At 36.2% G+C, this 11,713-nt stretch overlaps 2 protein-coding genes across 3 annotated transcripts; one reads left to right on the top strand and one right to left on the bottom strand.

Annotated features, from left to right (window-relative positions):
• Nucleotides 1-3: 3 nt before the first annotated feature.
• On the bottom strand, nt 4-632 carry LOC114521847 (histone H2B, gonadal-like). The gene has a single exon (XM_028542405.1). The coding sequence runs from the start codon at nt 534-536 to the stop codon at nt 36-38; it is 501 nt and encodes a 166-aa protein (XP_028398206.1). The 5' UTR covers nt 537-632; the 3' UTR covers nt 4-35.
• A 427-nt stretch (nt 633-1,059) lies between these two features.
• On the top strand, nt 1,060-11,464 carry LOC114521836. Of its 2 annotated transcripts, XM_028542387.1 has the most exons (14): nt 1,060-1,209; nt 2,256-2,344; nt 5,039-5,186; nt 5,674-5,798; nt 6,391-6,599; nt 7,230-7,419; nt 7,522-7,616; nt 7,691-7,763; nt 8,222-8,446; nt 9,182-9,220; nt 9,337-9,471; nt 9,803-9,889; nt 9,972-10,014; nt 10,989-11,464. In XM_028542387.1, the coding sequence occupies exons 2-14, from the start codon at nt 2,279-2,281 to the stop codon at nt 11,363-11,365; spliced, it is 1,812 nt and encodes a 603-aa protein (XP_028398188.1). In that variant the 5' UTR covers nt 1,060-1,209; nt 2,256-2,278; the 3' UTR covers nt 11,366-11,464. The 2 variants fall into 2 exon arrangements, with proteins under 2 accessions (XP_028398188.1, XP_028398187.1); XM_028542386.1 differs by lacking the exon at nt 1,060-1,209 and having other exon boundaries at nt 1,866-2,344.
• The last annotated feature ends 249 nt before the right edge of the window (nt 11,465-11,713 follow it).

Raw genomic sequence — 11,713 nt, 5'->3', positions numbered from 1 at the left:
CCGTTTTTTTTTTTAGTTAGGTTTTGGAAACCTTTTTACTTGCTGCTTGTGTACTTCGTCACGGCTTTCGTTCCTTCGCTGACGGCGTGTTTTGCCAACTCTCCAGGCAAGAGCAGACGAACAGCAGTCTGGATTTCTCGGGAAGAAATCGTTGATTTCTTGTTGTAGTGAGCTAATCGTGAAGCTTCGCCAGCAATTCGCTCGAAAATATCGTTGACAAAGGAGTTCATGATACCCATGGCTTTGCTGGAAATACCAGTGTCGGGATGAACTTGTTTCAAGACTTTGTAAATGTAGATTGCATAGCTTTCTTTACGTTTTGATCGTCTCTTCTTATCACCACCAACTCCAGCTTTCTTGCCTGCTTTCTTTCCGCCTTTTGAAGCAACACCAGGTTTGGGAGGCATTTTCGTTCCAAATTTTTCTTCTCGAGAGTTACGATAAGCTTTAGTGTGTAGAGTCAAACTCCTTGTACTGCATGAATGCTTATTGCTCGAATTTTGAAATGTTTTATAGTAAACTGTCTGGTAATACATATTAAGTAGGATAACAAAATATTAAATGTTGATTGGTCTTTATTACAGTCGGACGTCTGCGAACTCACTACGTTCGCCCCCGCAGCCCAGTCATGAAACCAGTTAGACCGCGCCGCAAAAATAGCTGGTGTCTAGCGCGTCCCGCCGATATCAGTACATATCGTTTTCATGTGATCTTGTTATCGCCCAGATAAAGACTTACACCAAAGACTTAGAAGGGAAGGCTAAAAATCATGGTCGTTGCTGTAAAGATGACCATGGTGCCAATGTTGACTCCAACCAAGGTTTTTAATAGTTCTCGTTCTTCTCGAGGAGCCAAGAAAATATCAATACCAAGAACAAACTCCTCATGAAATACACTCCGGTCCATTTCCTTGAACTTGTGAAACTTGTAATAGACACATCATCGTCATACCTCTTCATTTTTAAAAATGTTCTCATTTCCTGTTTTAAATCATATAGTCAATCCAGAAAATATCTTAAAGTGAGGTTTGTCATACAACAACTATACGTCTACAATACCGTGTTTTAATTACTGATTTTTCCAGGCACAAAGAACACAATTGGTCAATTTTTCAACCCTGGTCTTAATTGTACTGATATTTTGAATATATTGGAAGACGCCAAGGACAGCTTTTACTGGATCACTCTCAAAGGCTCTAATGCGAAAAGGGTAAGAGACGTATAAAAGTATTTTCCGATCTCTATAAATGCATAAATTTATTCTAATCAGTTCCACTTTATGGTAATGCTTTCCACGCACTTCAGTATGTCGTCATATTCGACAGTTCAGCGGCCTTCAAATACAATTAGAATCCGCCTCAAAATTGCTAAGGAACTGTCTTTAAGCCTTGGGATTTCTCGTTTGGGAAATTACTAAGCCCTTGGCAAGGGTACATTTTAATTTCCGATATACCCCGCATACAACGCATGTATTTTTATAGCAATAAAGCTAATCTTTGCGGGGTAAAGTTAAACTCATGGCAACGAGTCAAATGGCAACGAGTGAGGATTTTAAAGCAACAAAGGCACACTGGTTGGTTTTAGATAGCATCATGCTTTGCAAATTAATTGTGATTTTTGGCATTTCACTCGATGCACGTAAATTCTAGGGTTGGAAGGGTCTTAAGGGTCATCGCACCGGCATCGCAAAAGCGTAGATTCGATTCCTGCCGGAGGACCTATAGTTGACTCATTTTTCCTATAGTTGACTCATTTTTCATTTTGTTATTACTGCATGCAATACAATATATTATAAATGTCGTTACAAAGGAAGGTTCCAAATGGGAAACTATAAAGTATAAACGCATGAAGCTCTAAACGCTAGATTTTTATTACGCTCCACATAATTTATTTTCGAGACTCAGTGAGATCATTCGTGGCTTACGGACAAATGAGCCTGCAAGTCTACTGTGAAGATCCTGCGGTTGTCTTTTTTTCGCTTGGCTAATTTTTCCAGGCTTCTCAATTATTTCGCGGACAGACGTATAAAGAGGCCCGTCTGGGAAACTTGTGTTGGAAATTGGAATGATCCAGAAGTGGTAAAGTCGTGAGCGCAATCATACGCTGTTGAAATATAAAACGGTGTTTTTACGTTTATTCACGCGCTCTGCAAATATAGCTAAATCAATTTGCATTTTAGTGAGTAAATGAATTATATGTGATATGTCTTTATAAATTTGCTTGATCCAGAACATGATTTCTTCAGTTCATTTTTAGAAGCACTGACACACTGACACGTCATGAAATTTGTTTGGACCCTCACCATCTTGTGCTATAGCTTAACCTTTGTGGAAGTTGCTAAACAGGTAATAGTTGTTGATCATATTATATATGTTGTTAATTTTAGATCACTTTCCAACGCTGACCATTTCAGGCAGCTATCACGTTTCGAAAATCCTAAGCCTTCGCAATGAACTTCGCAATGAACCGCTCTAAACTTCGGTTCAGATTTCAAACTTCGCCGAGTATGGATTGTCTTGCCTAATCCTTGCAGCACAATGAGAACAATTCCGTTGAACATAAAGAAATTGAAACGTTAGTTTAAATTATATGTTCGATATGTTGACCCAGATGCCACAGCTCTATAGCGTGTGCTCTTAGTGGAAACTTTACTATACTCGTTATACTCCCCCAATACCATCAATAAGGGAGGCGTTTGGAAAAGAGTATACATATATAATAGCGTTCGGCGAAAAATAAGGAGTTAGTAAAAAATTCCAGAAAATACATATATAGCGACGAGAAGATTACTGATGAGAAAATATCACACTATTACGCGTTATAAAAAATTCCATAATATTAAAAAGCATGCAAAAGAAAGCACTATATTGCATGGGCAATTATCAAATCTTAGACTTGGTAGAAAAAAAGACAAACAGCGACCGAGTAGCAAAGCTTAATTATTATTATCAAGTCGACGTAATACTTTTTCTGTATCGCTAAAAAAGTTCAAACATCGGAATTTGAAACATGAAATTTCAAGATGGCCATGCAAGACGGAAGATAAAACAGTAAAAATCAGTGTCATATCAACTCCATATCGAAATTTGGCTCTTTTAATAGTTTTATTTATATAGCAGCTATTTTTTCCTATAATTTGAACTGTTAAATCACATTTGATGACAAGTTATTTCATGCAGGAAACTGCCAAACATGCAGAAACTGAAATTTGATCAATTTTGATAAAGTAGCTAAACATCAAAGTGCTATGTGAGTATGACTATTTACCCGCGAAACATTTATAAACCAGTTTGTCTTATGGCTTAATTAAAGTGCCTATATCACTTGTGGGATCTTTACGGATTTGAATAGAGCTTGAAAAATTAGTTTATAAGTTCTACAACCATTTTTGATATAATTAAATAGTTTCGAAAATACGTCGGTTGTGAGGACTGGGACTCAGGAATGATTTGCAAACACGCCGTCTTTTATAATGTAAACATGAAAAGTTTCACTGGCGATATAGTTTGCGCTTTTCAAGAAAAAAATGCGGGAACGGTGCGTTGTGTATGGCTGCAGCAACTGGGCGAGTTTTTCTCAAAATATTTTACGTTATTGGAAGATCGAGGTAAATTACAATTGATTTTATTATGTTTGACAAGAACTCGGTTCCTGAGTTCCAGGCCCCCAAGCACGACGGAAATTTAGGCAAATCGTCATGTTTAGATGTAAATATTTCCGAAACTATTTAACTATATCAAAAAGGGTTGTAGAACTTATAAACTAATTTTTCAAGCTCTATTCAAATCCGTAAAGACCCTACAAGTGATATAGGCACTTTAAATATAAGGTAAAGAAGTATGTCTAATAAATTCATAGTTTCAAAAATTCTCATATGGCCAGACTAACGCGTGCGGGGGGCCCAAAACCTACTATCAAATCTGGCAATAAAATCCTTTTAAGCAAGAGTAAAAAAATGTCTTCATAATTAAAATAATGAGTTGGAGAAACTTGAGGAACTCGACGACATGCAGGGGTCAGCAAGAAAATGCAAAGGAATTAGGTCTGCTTGCGTCAAGCGGAGTCTGCTATTTAATAAATTCATGCTTGAATTTGAAAATGCATGATTCATAGTTTATAATAAGATTTAAACCGGCTGACTCGGGCTGAGAGATAAATGAGCGTGATCAAGTAAGCCGCAGTTAATTCAAGCCACATACATTAAATTCTTTGATGTCATCACCAGAAATTTGGGTTAGATTTATTAATTAAAACATGCATCATTCCCGTATCGGCTAATTTCGGCTAAGGTATTATATATATAAAATAAATTTTAACTGTCACAAACCAAAATGAATCATGTGATTGTGATGCAGTGATAGTCTTTTCAAATTAATGTATAATTGACATTTTTGTCTCATTTATATTTCACAATGATATAAAATTATATACCTTTTCTTTTCTTCACCTAAACATATACCTATGGCCATGGATGCATATCTATCATTCATTAGATCAGTCGGTCATTATGTATTATATAAAAAAATTTTCCTTGGCATAATGTGTCTTGTATTTAATTCAAAACATGTCAAGGTGACTGATGTGATATGACTGATGCCGAATATTTCTTGTTTCTGATGGTCTAAATGACCTGTTCACGACAGTTACGACAAACCATAAAAACTTTTGTTAGACAAGTTTCGACCAAAAACTCGTGCTTCATGTCAAATAGGAAAAGAATCACTGCTTTTTTCTGATACTATTCTTCAATGTTCGATTCAATCTCGAAACCAGAGCCCGCGATCCATCGGGGTTCGATTTCCAAATTTTAACTGGTGATCCCTGGCAGCGCAGACTGGGTACGAGTTTGAAGAAACTTATAAATATCATGCAACATTGAGATCATGGAAAAATAATGCCATGACGATTCCGGAACGGTACTGATTTTTATATAAATGGAAAGAGTTCCTGGGGCCGGGCGAGATACGACAGCCATATTGACGCTGAAACTAGAAGAGTTTTCGTATTAAACACTAGAAATATTTAACTGATTTTCTTAGCGCATCCGAGCCTTGAATAGCTACGATCCTGGCTCGTGTAACGAGACAACTCATGGTACAGAAGTTTTAGTCAAGGACAGAAGCGATGAAGAAATCCTTTTAATTTGTGTCAAAGATAAAGGCGTTTATCAGTGGAAGCCCACAGTTGGTTAGTCCACCTCGTGTACTCTCTTATAGAGAGATTTTTATTGTACTTTTTTTGAAAAATCGCTGTACTGAAGTACATTCCGGTTTCTATTCGTGTAGGAAATAGGAATATAGAAAAAATGAAAACTATATATACAGACGTTGCCAAAAAGACATTGGCAACCAAAAAATTTATTGCCTCATTTGAGAGAACGTTTCAAATTATCAAAAAATCTTGTTATAAATTATATCTTAATGTTAAAAAAATCTTGTTTGGGACAATAAAAAGAAAGAATTAACCCTCTCAGATGGCACTCAGTAAATTGACCAATTAATTGTAACTGTTCAATGACATGCCGTCAGATTTGACTGACAACTTGATTTAGAATGTTCAATAGGGAGTTTACGATTTCCACAAATCCTGAGCGGTGGTATCGTCTGCAGACTCCGACAATCAAACATGAATGCATGTTTGATTATAAATAAACACCGCGTATATATTTTTTTAGGCACGAAGAACACAATTGGTGAATTTTTTAATCCTGGTCTTCATTGTACCGATATTTTGAATAAACAAGAAGACGCCAAAGATGGATTTTACTGGATTACCCCCAAGGGCTCAAACGTGGAAAAGGTGAACACTTGACTGATGTTTCTGTGGCCTTGATCTCTAGTTCTTACTTCTCAAAAACTCTTCTACATATATAATAAACAATTATTGGATGAGGTTGAGCGTGATATATTTAACAGTTATTCTACGAACTCGAGTCGTATTGAGCTGTTTTATTATATACACAAACTTTGTCCCCCTTTCGGTGCATTTTGGTGTGCTATTATCAACTAAAGCTTGGATTTCTATATCACTCAACTCCCCAAATCTTTCAGCCATTTTGTTTACTTTCTCTACTAGACAGATATGAGCTAATATCTGTCTAGTAGCCAACCAATGAAATTGCAGCATACCTCATATCTGGCGCTTGTGTATATAATAATGAGAATTATTAAGGCAGAGGTTGGCGTTATCTGCCAAAGCCGTAGGCTGACGCAGATAACGCCAACGGAGGCCTTAATAATTCTCAATATCACGCGAAAACCGAGTTTAATAATTCTATTATTTACCTGATTAAATTGTAGTAGATAAGGTAAAAGTGATTGGAGATTGTATATATAGTGAATAATTATATGGTTTATAAATATATGTTATTCATTATTTTCAATCGACAAAGGTTTTCTGTGATATGACTACCGACGGTGGAGGATTCATATTGATTGGTCGCCAAAACGACTCAATCACATGGACTGTTTCCTCCAATAACAAAACAGTTGAACCGTACGGTGAACCTCATTGGTCGAGCTCTCTGGGTGATGCACCAATCCTAGACTTCAGAGTGCAAATGGCAACGAGTGAGGATTTTAAAGCAACAAAGGCACACTGGTTAGTTTTAGATAACATCATGCTTTGCAAATTAGTTTAATCTAATTCTTAGAATTTTCAAAATGTTCTGCTTAAATATATATATATATATATATATATATATATATATATATAATAATATATATAATATAATATTATATATAATATATATAATATACAGGGTATATATACCCTCGTAAAATCTTTCTTAGTTAGGGTTCCACTGTCGCGTTTTTTTCATGTAGCTATACATACACGCACGTAAAAGCTTAAAACCTTCTAAGTTGTTCTATAAATTATTTCATGCCAGAAAAAACCTCATGAAATCATCAACAGAATGCAACCCTATGCATCTATTTTAAACTTTTACGTGCATAAAACGCAACAGTGGAAAGCAGCCTTTACTCTCTCTTTTTTCGGTTTCTGTGACTGTACATGCATGGATATAGATCTCTGCCATTTTACCACGTGAGACAGATTTTTATAGATTTGACTTTGTAGAACATACCAGGCAATGGGGTGTGTTTTTGTTGTCACTTTATAGTTAGTTCTATATTAAACGAGTCTTCATGCACTGTTAATTGTGGTCTATTAACTGCATGCAAACTCTTCCCGAATGTTAAATGCAATTTTCGTTGGCAATAATTTTAGGTCCTACAGATTTCAGTCAAAACGTCCAATGAAGAGTCTAATGATGAATAATGGTGGATGTGATGAAAGATCTGCTGGAATTGGAAACATTGCTTACGTTAAGGATCTTCTAACTGAGAGCATTGTCACTACGAATCTCCGCTGCGCAAAATTTGGACACGCTCATCACCCTTTGGTAAAATTTGGATGGGTAAATATTTATATACTGCGTCTGAACTCCTTTCCTGTATAATATTCATGCCAAAAGCAGCATTTGTCATGCAATTGTTTAAATCTATTATTCAATTTTCAGAGTAAGATGAATTTGTGCTTTCAAAGAGCATGTCCATGGGGCTTTGCGTTTCTTGATGCTGTAAGGCATCAAGTAGATTATAACGGAGGATTCAGGTGAGACCCCTTCTGGTTATTGCATGGTATTTACATCAAAATCAATATCACTAAATATCTTGACTCCGATCCAGTTTCAGCATCGGAAGAAAGATGTCCGGCATGGAAAAAAACGCAACCGCTTCAGTAGGATGCGACAATGGATATGTAAGGATATTAGCGGATATGTGGGATATCTAATGTTATACAGCAGACTAGGAAACATTAGGGCCACTTTTACGCTAAACAACTCATATAAACCCTCAGTTTATTATACCAGCTAGTCCATTCTTAATTAAGGCCATCTTTTATCCTGGGGTCGGTTGTATAGAACTCCACCGGCTACAATATGGAAATTGTATGATTATCCATTCATTCATATGGTTTCTAACCATGGAGTTATTGCCCATGCAATTTGTTCCGAGAAATTTTAGGCTAGTCTGTGAAAGATACTATAAAGGAAAGTATTTTGTTTGTTACTTTCTCTACTACATTTTGTTGTCTACTCTCCATTTCCGTGTTTAGTGCTTTGAATTTTCCTTATTCTAAATATGATATACAAGCATATTGTTGATAGTTAACCAGAGATAGTTAACGAAAACCCCAAATTCGTTTATTTTTCCTAGTGCTGTGGATGCTATGGTCCCGTGGGTGGAAAAAAAGATTACTGTGCTGGACATTGTAAAGCTATTAATGGTGGTACTGTCACGAAAAGAGCATTCACGTGGTTTTGGGTAAGATCCAGTCTTCCTATGAGACTTTGGAAGAAATGTATGGATTATCAAGTCGAGAGAGATGATGGAAAATTGATTTCGTATAAGTTGGTGGGACACAGTGTTGTTCCGGTTGAGGTAATTAGGAAAATATCACGTGTTTATCTTCAGACTAAAACAATTCACTTATAGTTTGAAGCAGTCTGACTAAGGCAGTCTGTTGAATATTTTAATTTATAAGTATACGTACCAACAGTACATATTAAGCGCACCTGGCTGGGGGCTGCCAACTTTGATATCCATAGTGCAAAAACAACTTTGTCATGACAAAGTATTGTTTTTCGTTTTGATGCTGTTTTAATGAACATATCATTCGTCAACGTAGAAAGCAACCTCAACTAATGGATATGATAGCCTACCTTCTACAATAGACCTTTTTCATAATGACGTCAAACGCGGAAAGTCTGATGTTACACGAAGTTTGATTGGCTCGACAGTTTTGTGGAGCCAATTAAATTTCGTGTAACATCAGACTTCCCGCGTTTGACGTCTTTATAAGAAAGGTCTATTATATCTTGGAGGTGGTTTTTTATTTTTATGCAAAATAATTTTCTGTACTAGTTAAGAACTGGGATAATTAAGGTCTTATTTGAGCCAGTTATGACTCTATTGATTTATTAAAATAAGTTTTTCTTCGTGAGCATCTTTTCCTTACAGGAATCAGAATCCTGTACTTTGCAAAATTAATATAGCTAGTTCTCTCATCCATGTGCGAACTTTGCCGAAAAGCTATTTTAATAAATATGGCTGGACTCTTGATACTTTTGGCACCAAGTATTTGTAAAATATATCAATCTCCTTTGCTCTTTATAGGGTCACTGCAGTAAAGACTCCACACTTTTGCACGATGGGGTAAGTCTTGTACATGGAACCACAGCCCCCCAGGCATGATTTGAAGCTGTACTGTAGACTTCAAAAGGCAAATAAATGAGCGGTATATTATTTATAACATATAAACTTCACTTTAGATTGTGGTCGTACCAGATTCCTCTACCGCACAGAAAGTACCAGCTGTTGATGGATTACTGGAGTATCGCAAGGACCAACAAGAACTTTATGTAAGATCAAATAAAACATGGAATGTACTGGCCAAGGAGAATGAGGTATAGAGCATATATATTAAATGGTTTTTTAAATAAATGTAAATAGATTATGAATTACAAATGTAGAAAGTAAACTTGCAATGACAATGTTTTTGAAACAATTGATTGTTGGTTTGTTGGTCAAATAATCCAATATATATACATAAGGGTTTTCGAAGATTGTTTAGTATGGAAAGTTTATTATTCATTTAACATTGAGAACGGGTCACTCAAAAGCATAAAAAAGCAGTGAGAATGTTCAACTATTTGTTTCTTACTGAATATATATAGGTTGATATCGCCTGACAATCTTTTACGACATTTTCGGAGAAATGATGATGATATATTTTAGATTGTACAAGAAATGGACAGAAAACACAACTTGAATTTGAATGAAATTAACAAACTCGAGCAGGAGGTCAATAATGTGAAGAAAATTGTAAGTCAAGAATGAACTATATATACCTATGTGGCAGTATATGTGATATGCCTGTGTTTTACCGTTACTTAAATCTGTTTAGTTGCAGAATTTGATAAAAAGACATGACAGTGAAATGAAAAAGAGTAAGTATGCATGCATAATACCGGGTGACATGTCCTTTTCTAGCGTTCGTCATTGACACTTTAGCTTCTATTCATGCAGTTATTGTCTTATTTTCTACATCACTGCTCTTGTTTTCCCAGTTCTTCAGTCGAGCAAATGGCCAAGCAGCGCCACGACCGTTTGCCGGCCTTCGTGAACCATGAACCGGCTTTAGAATTAAATAATCTGGGACCAGCTGTGTAAAACTATTTAGCCACATTTTGCATAGTTAAATTCTAGTCAACTCAGAAATACACGACTCTGATTGGCCAATTCTGTCTTTAACTATAGTTAAAAGTTAACTACAGTCTTTTATACAACTGGCCCCATGCAGTGCAAGGCAAAATTAGACGACGTAGTTTGCCCGCATACATGCATACAAAACAAGACAGTGTGTCAGGCTATATATATACAAGATAGAGTAGGTTGAAACCGAAATTACAATAAAAAAGAAAGGCATCTTGAAAGACGATTTTCGAAGATGGTTGCAGCTAGACGTAATTATAAGACTCGTCGCGATCTCAGCGGTCGTTCACATCCCAAGTGCATCCATGCATGGCCTTGGTCGAATTGATCATATGTCTCCAATCAAAAAAGGGTATAGGAAGAGAAGTTTGAGATCCCTAAATAGGCTGTGCGTCAAACTCGGAGCATAAAGTTGTATATTTATACGAAATCGGCTCCTATCATTTTAATTATGCAGGGTTAATATGACCATGTAGTTCAGCGTAATTCAGAAAAAAGAAAAACCTTATTCTTCATCTGTTATAAAACATCAATTTTGGGGGCGGTGTGACACCTCCATGCATAGCTTTCGCCTATTACACCTAAAACTAAAATATACTATCAAGCTCTAAAACTTAACATAAACACTAACTGCATGAACTGCATGTTGAATACTGACTTTAATACTGATCTTAATTGTGATGATGTGTCATGTATTGAATTAATTTAGTTTTGCCCGAGCATAAAGAATGTTTCGGTTATAAATGGCTGAGAGAAAACAACAGAAACCAGAAATATTATTCCGGCAGCAATTGTGACCAAAGGGGACTTTCCCAAGGTTGGTATAGATTTGGAGAAGGAGCTGGGACTAAAATGCCAACATCGTGTGTACCTAAGTACAGATGTGGAACACATGCCCCAGGTTGGATGAATGGCGCTCACCCTACAGTTGCCCAAGGCAAGATCACCAGGACAGTGTGTTACCATTATAATAGCAATTGTTGTAACTGGTCAAATAACATCGAGGTTGTTAACTGTGGACTGTATTATGTCTACAAACTAAGCTCTCCTCCCGAATGTACCTTAAGATACTGTGGATCAGATTGAAGCCCAAGTTTAAACGTGTCGCATGTGTCAATGCATTTGCTGAGAGTTGTGTGATAAGGTCAACATACGCATTTAAAATATAATCTATGTGGTAACATTTGGTAGAAGCTTCTTGTAGTATAATTAAAATGCGTAATTAAAATGTATAATCTTATAGTTATAGATATTGGGTAAAATAAATAAGGCAGTTCAAAAATTTTCAACACTATATGAAAGTGTGAGAGCCTGAGAGGGAATTCTGCGATTTCCTGATTGCGGATATAAACTCGTGAGTGCTTGTGTTGGCTATATGAACATGTTTTATTTTGCGGTTTTGTCCTTTTTTAAATACTTCGTCACTAAGTTTTC

This window comes from Dendronephthya gigantea, unplaced genomic scaffold (genome assembly GCF_004324835.1).
Source record: "Dendronephthya gigantea isolate DGI-Jeju-01 unplaced genomic scaffold, DenGig_1.0 000021F, whole genome shotgun sequence".
Lineage (NCBI taxonomy): Eukaryota > Metazoa > Cnidaria > Anthozoa > Malacalcyonacea > Nephtheidae > Dendronephthya > Dendronephthya gigantea.
Note: the sequence above shows the minus strand (reverse complement) of the source record. Positions and strands in the feature narration are given on the sequence as shown.